The sequence below is a fragment of the Merops nubicus genome, unplaced genomic scaffold (genome assembly GCF_000691845.1).
Source record: "Merops nubicus isolate BGI_N331 unplaced genomic scaffold, ASM69184v1 scaffold4112, whole genome shotgun sequence".
Taxonomy (NCBI): Eukaryota; Metazoa; Chordata; class Aves; order Coraciiformes; family Meropidae; genus Merops; species Merops nubicus.
The window spans coordinates 250730-264734 of NW_008592712.1; the positions used below are offsets into that span (position 1 = coordinate 250730).

Consider the following 14005-nt stretch of genomic DNA (forward strand, 5'->3'; position numbering starts at 1 on the left):
CTAAACGCAGATTGAAACTGGTTTTTTTGCCTAACAACTTGTTTAAGAGTACAACAGGCCTTAAGAAGAACAGCCTTTCTGTAGACAGTTCACGGCATTGCAGACAAGGATGTCACAAATAGACTCACTCAGGTAACGTGCTGGATGGTTTTCCTGAGTGCTGTTAGATAGTCTGTACTTTATTTCTAAATGCTGCACTACAGCAGCCTTCATTTTGTTTTTGTTTTGTTGTGGTTCAATGGTGGTGGTTGGATTGGTGTTTTGTTTTGTTTTGTTTTTTTTTTTTTAAGAATTCAACTTCTTTCTGTATATATTTCAGGATTTAGCTATACAGAAATAACTATCAAAACTTGAAATAACAGTAGTTTCATTATACATTTTAAATTATTTTGTCTTCTTGTAACATAAACAGAATCCTCTTTTGCATCAGGCAACAGAAAGAATGAAAAAGGAAATATTCTTTATCTGACATTTAAATATTGAATAGTAAAGCATACTGTCCCACAGAATAGCCAGCACAGGATACACATTGATTTTGGTAATATACATGTTATTATAGAAATAACCATTTTTTTTTTTTTTTTACAAACATGGTATGCTTACAACATAAAGACACACTAGAACTGGACATGGCAAAGATGCTTTTAGTTATAATAAGTATAGTCCATGGAAAGTAGAAGAAAATGGGATTTGGACATTCAGTTGAAGAGTAAGAACATAATTACCAAGCTTCCACCTCTCAAAACAGGGGAGGAAGACAATATTTATAGCACAGCTCAGAGACTGAGTGAAAATCTCAAAAATTTACAAGAAAATGTGAAACAAGCAGGTAGCACTTATTGTTGCCAAAAATACTACCTGAGTAACACAAAGCTTTGTACGGCTGCACCCTAAACAGTGTTTAGTTTCTTTTTAAAAATTGGTTCCAAACTGAAAAGTAAACTGATTTCCTTTCAATATTCCCTAGGAATAAGGGAGACAAAATCTTGTGGATGCTTTGAAGTCCTTTATAGCAGGACGGTTGCAGCTACACACTGAGAATTCATCTGAACCATACGCAGAAGTCGTTGACATATTTCTTAAACTCTTTCATTTTAGGAAAGAATTTTCAATTAACAACTTCCTGCTCCATAGTTACACTTATAAGCTAAAAATTAATATTTCACATCAATATTTTAATATTAGTATCAATCAATCAAATTAATTTTTGTCTCTTTGTTTTCAGTAACTGACTTTGGGGCAGGTTTTTGTGTTTGTTTTTCCTCAAGATTGCTTACAATTTGATGTAAATTTTAAGCATCTTGTAATTCATCAACTAATTCTCTCCTGGTTACACACTCCAAGTAATTAAAGTTCAGTAATAACTTATTCTTTCTGCTCCAGCACCTGCATTTCATTTGTTTATTTTCCCAGAGTCATAAATCTGAGGGACTGTCAAAGTGCCATAATATTAGTGCAATAATCAAAGTTAATTAGTCGCTCTCAATAAACAACAACAAAGCCATTACAAAGATGCATTGAAGGCTTTCCAGCTACCCAGTTTACAGATGAGATTCTTTACTGAACAATTAGAATTTGAAAATTATTAGTAAGTAAATATAGTGTTTCTGGAGTAATTTGACCTTCAGTGATCTTCATTCAATTAACAATTCATTAACTCTTGGTGAGATAATATAGGTACTAAGACAAGTACTCCTGAACTCCCATTGCCTTCAAAGTGCTCAGAGATATATTTAAGGAATAGTCTACTTTTAAATTAAAAGGTACTCAGTACTGCCTTATTTGACTTGCATAAAAAACATATGCCTACAGCCATATTTAGCTGGACTGGGACTACCAAATTCAAAAGACAGAATATCACCCAATCCAGTTTTATTGAAAGAGAACAAATAGATGAACTTTAAGCAACACAAGCTGTGCTTGCTCATGTTGGAATTCTCTTGGAATACCATGCTACTGGAAAAAAAAAAAGTTATTTTTAATGTGTAGCATTGAAACAGAAAGGAAGACATTTTTCCTTCCCAATACTTTATTATAACTCTGTAATATCATCATCTGGGCAAGAGAAAAAGGCCTAAATCCAAAGACTGTTGTTTAGTGAAGAAATCTGTGGTTACAAAAATTACCAATATTATAAGAACCACTTAATTGGAAATACTTTCTTGTAAATAAGCCCTGTTTGTTTTGCACTAATATTATAATTATCTGTAGACTACATGTGTGTAAATATTAATACTACTGAGCTCTCTCCCATATCATCTGGGAGCAGTTGAAATATTTTCAGAGCTTGGGAAATAAGGCTAAAACACTCATCACTAAATTTAGCAAGAAAGGATTCTGAGAATCTGACACTGCGGTTTATTACTCAAATAAAGTGTATGGGACTGTGTCAACAGCTCATCTCCTGGTAGTTAGCACTCATGGCAAGCTCAGACAAGAGTGGCCTGCAATTTTTACAACCAAGTAAATGAATGTGGGAGGAATAAATTAAGAACACTGAATAAATTTTAATAAATTTTAATAAGGGCCTTAGAAGATAAAGAAAGAAAAGGGAGGAAGAGGAACACGGGAATAGACAGTAGGCAGTACTGAAGAGCTTGTATTTGCAATGGAAGAAAAATGAAAGATGGAAGAAACAGGAAGGAAAAAAACCTGTTAACACAAACTGCCTGACAGCAGTGCTGTTGGGCATGATGGACTAGGAAAGAAAAGGAAGGAAACCTTCAAGGTTTTGAAAAGTGTAAGAATGATTCTCTGAAATCTCTCATAGTATATAAACCACGGGCAAAATAGTGGCTGTCTAATACCCAACTGTGTCCATTTTCCTTCAGTTAGTTATACACTTTGGCTCTGGAAATGTCCTGTCCTATGAGCTACGACACATGCCTCAGTGGTTTTCACACATTTTCTTCCTTACAAACCATCTGCACGTAACACAGATAACAGCATGACAAGACTTGCAGTCCAATACAGTCATATGAAATGAAAAATCTCTATCATTGATATACCAGTGACTGAACAAGATATTACAAAATAAGACAAACTCATTCCTCCTTAGATTCTTTCATGGCCATGTAACATCTATTTAGCCATTTGTACTGCACCAAAGATTTCACTTGATAAACACAGCTTGGTGCTGGACACCATACCCCTTCACTCACCCATTCCCCGCGAATGCGCTGGACGGCGTCACTGCCTCTCGATGTGTTCCTGCAGGCCAGGATAACGTGTGCCCCATGCAGTGCAAGAGACTTTGCAGTTTCAAAACCTATGACAAAACATTTTCCTAGTCAGAAACAGATCTCAGCAACAAAACAGAGCTATACGATTACCTGAGAAGGTGAGCCATGCTCTAAGTACACCAACACTACCTGCACTGTGACTACCTGCTTGACAATCACCTGCACCCAGCTTGTAAAAACACATGAAAAAAGTTAAGACTCCTCAATTTAAACAGATCTTTGGAACAATAAATGTACATATTTTGTGCAAAAGAGACTTGGGATCTTCAAAAAGGAGACTCAATTTCTCTGCCTCAGTGTTTTCAGCTGTTAGAAGAGCAAGATTATGCTTCTTACTTGTTTGACTGTGAAGAATGAGCAACAGACTGAGACTGAAGAACTATTATGCCCAGCAACATCAAAGTGAAAGTGATAGAGTACTCTAAAACTGAGCTCTAGGCTCCTTAGGTGCACAGTTAGCCTTTGATTCATCAGTGTGAGGACCACCTGTGGCCGGGGGAACAAGAATGAAAAAGCACGTGGAGGCAACTACTCCTCCTTCCGACCCGAGCACCACCCCATCAGTAGAACACTGCTCCACAAAACCTGAGACCAGAGAACTATTCAAGTGCCAAAGCATTCCGGGGAGGGGTTTGTCAAGCTCACTCTTAGCAAATAGGAGCGTGCCTAAGATCTGTAATATGCATGCATATTTTCTTACACACGCACTTTCAAAACTTTGCTAAAATTTTCCTTAATTTATCTGCGTAAAATCAACTTGGTTTTTGTCCCATCATCAACAGACGTTGAGAACAATTTTTCACAATTGTTCTCATTATGAATAATCAAACCAATACCACACAGCTACTATAGATCGGTTATAGTATCGTGAGGCTAAACGGGTCATTGGATGTACTAGATGATACAGAGAAAAAAAAATAATCCATGAAAAATTCTCTCTTTTGCATAACTTACTGATATGACTTAATCTGCAAGCACATTCTTTCTGAAACTGAAACAAGTGGAAAGACAGTTCACACTTTGCTGCAATTAAAGTGCGGCATGAATCTATACCCCCAGGTTTTTTTCTTTTATCCATAGAACAAAGTTTCACACTGAATATCTAAATGACTGTACACAACCTTTTTTGGCAATACTCTTAATTTCTTCCCCATTTTGAATTTGGGCACTTCATTTCTCCTTTCTAAAAAGAGATTTCAGATTAATTTCAGTTTGTTAATTTGGGGCTCTACTGCAATTTAATGAGATCAGTTCAAATTATGAAACTGTCCACCAAGAGCTACAACTCCTACTTTGACATCATCTGCAAGCTTTTTAAATGTCCACTTTCACTGTTCAATTCATTAAGGAAAAGCTGCATGGAAGTTGGTCCAAGGTAAACATTTAATTGGAAAAAATCTGTGAGAATTGACACAAGGAGATGATGACTTCTTGGGACTGCAGAATGCCCATCGAGTGCAGAGAACAGAGCCAGAAACTGACTGGGTTTCTATCAGGCTGAACACTACAATCTACTTGTAATGTATTCACTGGTATTACTGGGTGCCCATCTCCACAGAGAACTGTAAAAATGACAGAAATTTCCATTTAGCTGGAAAAGGTATAATGTAACTTTACAAGTTCCAGTTAAACAAGCTTAAACCAGGAGAGGAAGAAGCAAACTGAAGTGCCTAACAAGTTGAGTATGTGAAGAAATCAAAGAGAAGAGGTATTTGTTTTAGCTTTAAGACATTTAAAGCATGTTCATGTTTTCCTTTTAAAACATTGTTTACCAAAAATCCTATTAAGATGGGCTGTTCCAAAACACCCTGGAGCAACAAATTCAGTTATAGCACAAGACGTAACTTACGTTATAAAAACAGGCACCAAGATGAATTTACACCATTTTCTACAATTACATACTTATTTAAGTCCAAGCAATTTTATGTATCTCTTTTAAAGCCATTCATTCTACCAAGCAACTTTAATTACCTGAGTAATTCAGTGCATGCACATGAATTCAGCTACAGGATATGCAAAGATTTCCCCTGTTCCTAATTCTACTTTAAGCATATTTAACTAGAATTTTTCATGTAGCTAACATAAGACAAGTTGTACTAGACTACTATTAGCTGCCTCTATGCATCTTGTTTTGCACAAAAAAAATCCACTTATTTTGACCAGCTTCCAATATTATTAAATACTAGTTAGAATGCCTGGGAATACAGTTTTTCTACCATTATACAAAGATCTGGTGCTGATGGTCAGTTTAATGAAATGTGATGATATTTTACTTACTCTACCCCAAGTCACTCTGTATAAAATAATAAATTCCATGCCATTCATTACAGTTAAGAACTCAATTCTCATTATAAACTAAATTGAAAGAGATTAAATTTTAACTATATCTACAGCATGTAATTTACATAGTTAATTTTAATACCACCTAGATTTTTCCCTGCAAACTTGGAGATGAGTGTTAAGCGCTCCTCCTCAGAACATAATGGCTCTTTTCTGGGCTACCCAAGAATGGTTCTTCATGCTTAGGCAGACATGTTCTGGACCTTTCTGTTAAATTATGTGCTTTAAAAAAAGCTAAATTGAATCAAAATCCATATTTAATGCAGTTTCATACACCAGAATTAAATCATAAACATTATAAGCCCCCAAAACAACAGTAAACCCCTTAAAAACCAACCACAGTAACGTTAAATAGAAAGAGAGAAATCTAAATAACCACATTGAGGAGGTGCATAATTAAGGAACCCGAGCAACCTTAATTCTACCCATGAGAGTAACTGTTGACTTCAAAAGAACCAAAGATTTCTTTAAAACTTCACTTAGTCTAAGACTGCAGCTACCAACCTGCTCTCTTACAGGGGCACAGCCATTTACAATGAAGCAACAATTTCACATTAACAGCCACAATAGTGGTTTCTTTTCCAGGTAACACATTGTATCGTCCTCTGCTGAATCTTCCCTGTACTACAGTGCTAGGCTATTGCAGCTGCAAAGATATTTAACTCAGGTAAAACAGATAGCACAGCCTACCGCCAACAAGAACTATAGCCATTGACATCCTGCCTGGATGCAACATCTGGCAAAGGGCACACATGGCTCAAGGACATTGTGCCCAGATTTGGTGTGTTACTGTGCTATGCTTCCATTTTCAGGGTTCAAAGAGGACAGCATCAAAAAAAGCTGCAAAACTTGAATATCTTATGAAAAAAAGAATAAAAAAAATCACATATCACATACTAGTTGTGTTTTTGGTTTTGTTTGGTTTTTTTAAAAGTAGCAAAAAATACATTAGAAAAACAGCATAGGATAATATACTTGAGCATCAAGGATAGCCAATTACAGAGTACAACAGATAATTCCCTCAAATGTGACAGCAAACCAACATGCTTAAATAATGTACAGTTTGGAAAAGCAATCACAGCATATTTAAATACTCTGTCCAATTTAATTTCAAGCAAATGTTTTATAAAGCTAAGCTTCAAGTGATTGCCCTGGAAATCTCAAGAGACAAGACTGCCCTGAGACTAAGTACTCTTGCTGTTGTTGCTCTAGCTGAACGAGCTCTAGTCTGACACTGAAAAGTGAAAATGCAGATTAAGACAATGACCTACATGAGGATACGTGTTCTGGTACCGTTCTCTACATCAGCAGCTAACCTAAAGGACTCGTGGCAGAACTAACAAGAGAGCTACAAGTGCATGGGGCTTGCTACAGACATTTAGAACTCTTCAGCCCATTACTTACAGCATGCTTTTCATAAACAACTCTGAAATCAGCACATAACTTCATTCCTCATCTTCTCTGAAAATTGATCAATTCCATACTCACATTCTTGTCTATCTGCTGTCAACTACTATCATTGAATTTTGGGAAGGATTTTCAGCTGTCTCAATTAACAAGCAGTTAGAATTGCTCAATTAATGACAGCTACATTGTGTCAACATGCACCACAGGCATGTACAGCTCTGTCAAATACTGAGACCTCCTCTACAACCCAGAGAAAAGGATCCACTGAGTGGGAAAGTAATTCAGTGCTTTCTTGTTTAAATAAAGTAGACAGCATACAGTCCATTTATCACTGGGGGACATTTTGTAAAGAATTTGCATCAGGCATTCACATGTTTTAAAACATTCTTTTATTTCAAATATAAGAAAGTTTGAATACACAAGAAGAAATTCAAACACATTTCAGACAAAAGTTTTCTTCAGCTCTTCTACCTTCTTCCACTCAAGGATACCTTGGATCTGTCATTTACAGCACATTTGAAACAGTGAAGCTATCTTTGCAACATCTTAATCCTAAATGTAAAAGCCTACAGGATTTTTTCACATTTAGTTTCTTCAAAATCATTTTGTCCTTTCTCTCTCCCAACAGAAGAGCCCTGGAGGCCCTGAGACCATAAAACATCTTCACATGTGCGTGAGTAATGATTTAAAGCAGTCAGGCATCCAGCCTTCCTCGAGTCCTATGTCGCAGGCGGTTTGCATGTAAACTGCAAGGAGTCCAGAAGAAAAGGTCCTTCCCTTCCACTGCAGTAAACATGGCAAGATCAAGCGAACAGAAGTGTTCAGTGGAAGGCAAAAGTCTTAGCTTGCTTGTGTTACACATTTCTGTCCCTTCATACACTAAAAGATTATTTACAGGCTGTATAACAGCAGAAACCAGCTCAGATTTTGTAAGCACAACCACGGCGTATCACTGAAAGTGTGTATTACTTTCACAGCTGGCTTCAGGTTTTCCTTTTCCCCCACTACATTGTTCTCAAGCTTTTAAGTTGCTTTCTGAATGGCAGCAAACATCAGTTGGGTTCTTACAAACAGACATATGCCCCAGTTGCAGAGTGAAGTGAGTTTATTTTCAGAATAGATCTATGGTTTTCTGTTAACACAAAAATGGTAAAATACTTTTACAAAATCATTGTTTGATGAACTAGTAGCTGGAAGAGCAATTTCTTCTCCATATATGGTATTGTGATATTGCAAGCAAAAAATCCGACTTCCAATAAGTAGAAAGTTTATTTGTACAATTTGGTTCTTGGGAAAGATCAATAATTTTATATAATCTTCAAAACATAAAGGCAGTAGCTTTTCAAGTTAATTCTAGAAAAACCAGAAAATATTAGAAAATGTTAATTAAAACATTCTTGGGACTAAATTTAAATGAAAAAATACTTTCTGGCCTCTTTCACTCAAAGGCAATATAGCCACTAGTATAGGAGTTGCATTTAAACTCCACCAGTGTACAAAACATACAAGTTAATTTCCTCCAGGCAGAAGCGATACAAGGAGAATGTAAAAAGAAGGCTGCTGTTTTCTTGGGTTTTTTGGTCTTCTTGCTGAGTTTCTTCCAGGAAAAAAAAAAAAAAAAAATCCACACCACACACAAAACCAAACACAATTCCTCTTGAACTAAGCATAGGCCAACATGTAGCACTTAAATTTAAATTTTACTTTAAATTACAAAAAGATTTTCAGTTTGACCAGCATGTTTCTACACTACAAATCCAAAACCTTACTTAGAAAACCTACAGCGTGTGCAGAACCAGCAGACTCTCAACAGTTTTAAGTATTCAGAGGCTAGTATGTATGCACCTTTTTCAACCCATAGCATTATGATAAAGCACAAAAATTTTTACTCAACCATCAGAAAGTTCAACTGCAGCATCCAATCATCATCTAAACTATACTTGATTTTACTTCTTCTTTTAAATGCAGAAGTAACAGAAGTATCTCAAAAATATTCTTTCTGGTAGAAAATGTTACTCGCTTCAAGAACACTTTGCAGACAGAACTGTTCAAACCCCACATTTTTCCTGGATCAAGGGTAAACCTGAGTTTTGGCTAGAAAGGAAGGAAATGAGAAAAACCTTGAGAGTGAACCTTGACACAATATATAATCCTAGTACCTTTTTTTTAAATGGAACATGTAAATCTACATGAAATGAAATTTAAGTCCATTTTTACTGAAGAAGAGAGTTGTAAAAAGATTAAACACATAAGAACTTGTAACAACAAATCATCTTTATAATCCAAAATACATTCTCATCCCAACTGCTGCATCTCAGCAAACAGACTAGGTGTTTTTTGATTCTGAGGACCCAAGAGAGCTACAAAGAAATGGAAAAGACTTGTCTCCTAGACACATCTAGATTTCAACTTGGAAGACCTAAATACCAGTGACAATGAATCAGATCTTCGTACTCAACACTTCCTCAGAAAAAGAGTAAAGCAAATTCAAAAGTGCTAAAGATAAAGTGATGAAGAATTCAGAATTATGTAACCATCTTTTCAGGTTGAAATACTGTAACACTGACATGGATGTAGGGAAGAATCTTCTGCACCTAAGATTGTAGTTGCCTGTCCTGCTGGTTTAAGAGTACAGCATCCAACAGATCTTTCACGTAGAGTGATGGCAGCCATATGCAAAATATCACATCATTAACAACCTCTTACTTTTCAGAGCCCCAAAAAGCACCATGCATTCTGTATCAGGATTGCTTGGCCACAAACACTTTGCTTCAAAATGGATATTCAGGATAAAATCTTAGAGATAGGTTACTCAAGTTGTTCCAAAGGCAAGTTTTCAAGCAAATAAAGCACCTTTAGTGTCTTTTTAGGAGACTCTTAAAGAGAGACTAAAACTAAAAAACTAAATTTCAAATAAGCAATTCACATGAAATACTAACACTTGTGTTTGCAGGCACATGGTAATGACACATAGTGATAGTTTTCATTGAAAAGTTTAATGTTTTATGAAAGATACATCCTGCCTCTCCCTTTGTGTGTAAATTAGACAAAGGTGTTTTTCTTGGAGCCATGAACCACAGAGAAAGCCAACCAAAACGAAACAGGATGACTAATGCATTGGTTCTGTTTTCCATCTAACCAATTTTAAAATGTGCACTCATTACACTTCTTTGCAATATACTGTTCTGGGCAAGGTAAAGTTATTCTTAACAGCAAGTGCATTGCCATAGTCACTGACAAAACTCAAAGTATTTTGTTTCATCTTAAGGGAGCACAACACTAAAATACAAAAAAGCATCCTTACATTGATGGGATTATAAAGATCTTGGTTCCCATAAAAATTAAAAATGCATCATTTAAGGCAAAGAAAGCCAAATTTATAACTGAAGACACTGCAAGCAAACAAAAATATAGAACTGTGGCTGTCAGGTATAGACATGACAAATGTGCTGTGACTAAGCCACGAGCTGCAGTCAGATCTGCTCTCTCCTCTAGTTGTACTGGCCTGAGACACCCACCAACTCACTAAAACAATATTACACAACCCATGAACAAAACTTGGACTCCAGTCCTTCCAGCTCTGTTAGAACACGGCACTGATCATTATCTCAGCCATCCAAAGGCACAGTCCAGCAGCAAATTCATATGCACATTTCCCATTTCTGTTATAGAGATCCTACTATCCAATATAAATATTGCAATAACAGCCAAGGGCTGCAGTCTGGAATGAACCCCACTGTGAGAGGCAGCATATTAAATACAGAGCCAAGCTACCTACCACATCCCACAGTAAGACTCTGCTTTAGTTGTGTAAAGGCAATTCCCACCAACCATTAAAAGTCTGTCCCTCAAATGCACAGAGATGACTATCCTGAAAGAGTGGTTTTGAAATAAGCTTCTTTAATAATATCTAATTTAATTAAAACATAGAGGGGGACGGATCCAAAAGTGAAACAGGTCATCCCAAATGAAATATTGTTTTTTCCCAGTTGCTAGGTCATGTAAATACAAACAAGTCCTGTTAGGTATCTGAATAGATAACAGTGGCCAGGGTGTCATATCTTAGCATCACATCTGCATATGAAGATTACTCTGAACTTTTTATTCTCAGTGTTCCTTCAAGCATAGAAAAATGTGTTTTCTTTTGATTGATCTTGAAAAATGACAGTGTGGCTTCTAGCAAGCAAGTCTGCCTGTTTTCCTGACACAAATCAGTTATTCCATTTTACAAAACAATATATGAATTTAGTGTTTAGCTCCATAATCTATTATTTAAAGGAGAACTTAGAGTTTATTTTTCAGTTTGCATAGAATTTTTTTTTCCATTTGTAATAGACACCATATCACAGGGGAATACAGGCATCTGAATACACAGCAACTCAGCACGCAACTTCACGTTTTCTAGACAAAAATAACTTTTCCACTTAAAAGTGCATCTATATGTATTATTACCAAGTCAAGTCAAATAAAGTTATACACATTTTTAAAAGAAAACTGAGCTAGCAATTTTGTCTCAAAATCAGCAGAGTTCATTTTAGTGTGACGCACAGTCCTAATTTTAGTAAAAAGCCTAAATTGCTCTATTCAGAATTACATGTTTATATTCATAAGGGATAAAAAATATTTTGTTAGACTAGTTAATATACTACTTCTATTTTTATTGCAGAATAAACACTTCCAAAATAAACATTTAACTGAAATCTAGAGGAGCAGAAAACAATAAATCTGCCTGCAGTGTGAGTCAACATCAAACCAGCATCTCAATGAAATCTCTCTGAGATCTGAGTAGGCAAATTTGACATGACATTTAGGGCAAACTATTTCCCAGCAAGTAATCATTCCTGGATGTTTAGTCACTAAGGGATAAGTGATCAGTTTCCCTGTTTATTTGTTTAAATAAAGCCAGTCCACTTATAAGTATCATTACTTGAATATATTAAGGAAATAAATAACATTATTGTGTGTGCTACTGTAGCTTCATTTCTATTACACAGCAAAGTTGAGGCAAGCTAAAAGCAGCAGTGGCAACAAAAGTTAAAACAGTCACACATACAAAAAAAAATCATTAAGGATTTACCTTAAGTATCAAAGGCCAATGATAAAGAGACTCCAGTTTCTAGCTAATTCATACACCCTTGAAGAGTTTGTGCCACTGTTAAGCTCATTCCTAACTGAGTTGACAAAAAATCTGGTCAGATATTCAGTATTGACTAGGTTTTGAAAGCTGCTTTGAAAAAAAATTACACCCCTCAATTCAACTCCAAAACTTTAGGGCTTCCCTCCCCCATTTTAATACTTTTAACACATCATCTGAGAGAAGTTTACTCAAGTGACCAGAAAAAAAACCCAGAGAATTTAAAATTTAATTTTGATTGTCTCTCAAAAGCTTTTTTTTTAAAAAAAAAAAAAAAATCACTTTTTTTTTTTTAAAAAGTTCCAGGTTCAGAGAAATAGGGTTGGCAAAATCCCCTTCTCTAAAGCTTCTCTTTGCATTAGCAGTAGCTTTAGGCAGCACAACAGCTTTTTCTCACCAAAGCAAAAAAGGAGAAAAAAGCCAGTTGTCTAGTTTCTTTTCAAGTACACTTCTGTTCTTCTCTAAGCCAAGAGTATCACAGGTTTCTGTACTGCTGAGCTGAGCCCTAATTAAACATAACAAAAAAATTAGCTGCATGTTTTGAATCTCCTTTTGGCAAGTACAACAGTGCAATGTTAATAAAAGAAGTAAATTTAATAAAGAGGAATACTTCATCCACAGCAGAATAATTAAAAGACATACTGTGCTGTCAGCTAAAGTGCTAGATCCTCCAAGCTTTAATCTGTAAGTTATTTCAGGAGAAATACTCAGAGTTATATAAAGATACCAGGAAAGTACTATAACATAAATTTGACCCATTTTTTTTCCCTCAAGCAAGCTTCATTATTTGTTTATATCAGTTACACAAACAGTGAAGGATTTTGAGATGTATAACAGACATTTTAAAGACAAATAATAAAACAAGATTCTGTCCTAAATGGCTCACAATTTAGGTTACAAAAAAAGATGTCTTACACAATCAAACATACACAGCTAGGTGCCGTTCTAGAGAGGCCGCAGGTTGTGTCGTGGGGAAAGGAACAGATGAGAAGATCAAAAATTAAAACCACGCTACTTGATTTCTGGCAGTCACTACCCACCTCTGTGTTTGGGCAACATGAGATAAGACAATTTGTTTAGTTAAGCAGCAGAGGAAGATTTTAATAAAATAATCACTGCAGGATCCTGTGAAAAGAACTGAATACGGGGAAGATGCAGTTGTTTTTTTTTTTTAGTGCAAGCAAATAAAAACAGCAGATAAGTGTCAGCTAGCAAAGGGCAAGAAAATAACACGTGGAGGTTTGGGATCTTATGCAGTCCTGGGTTACCTCCTTAAATTCTAGTTTTCTTGGATTAGATGGTATTCAGCATGGATGCCAACCTCCCAGGGTTCAAAACTGGCAAACCTTTTGGGTGTACTTTAAACTACGAAGGAAAGAGGGAGATGGGAAGCTGTTATGTAACTCAAATGATCCATCATGTGGTTCCAACATACAAAGTAAGGCAGGAGATGGAGTTCTGAAACAAAAGATGAAAAACAAGAACAGTATTAACAAAAAGTGTCTATATGCAAAAGCAAGGAGAACGGAAAACAAGCAAGGATTAGAAGTCATTAAATTATAAGGTAAGACCATGGGCAAGAAAACCAAACGCCTCTTTGCCACGCTTTCAAGACGGGCATGAGAAAATATCACACACCTTCTCACACCAAAACTAAGATGACCTTTAAGGTCTCCCTACAATCAGCTGGAACACCAGCAACCCACCCAAGAGCTCAATGATGACAGTCTCCTAAAACAAACCAGTTACAGCTGCACGTTCTACGTCATTTTTTTTTTTTTCCATCTTCCAAGGAGTCAGACCTTGCCAGTTTCGGGAAGAGAATGTTAAATTCAAAACCACACATGCCTACAGGACTTTACATCTGTAAAATAGGAAAGAG

At 36.0% G+C, this 14005-nt stretch overlaps 1 protein-coding gene across 1 annotated transcript in view; it reads right to left on the minus strand.

Annotated features, from left to right (window-relative positions):
* The window catches only part of WWOX (WW domain containing oxidoreductase), a gene marked incomplete at both ends in the record, with an annotated part of 124742 nt that overhangs the window by 95981 nt on the left and 14756 nt on the right, over window positions 1-14005 (minus strand). Inside the window, one exon of the mRNA XM_008935220.1 lies at window positions 3162-3268. Within this exon, the coding sequence (XP_008933468.1) occupies window positions 3162-3268 (107 nt within the window). The remainder of the gene's footprint in view (window positions 1-3161; window positions 3269-14005) is intronic.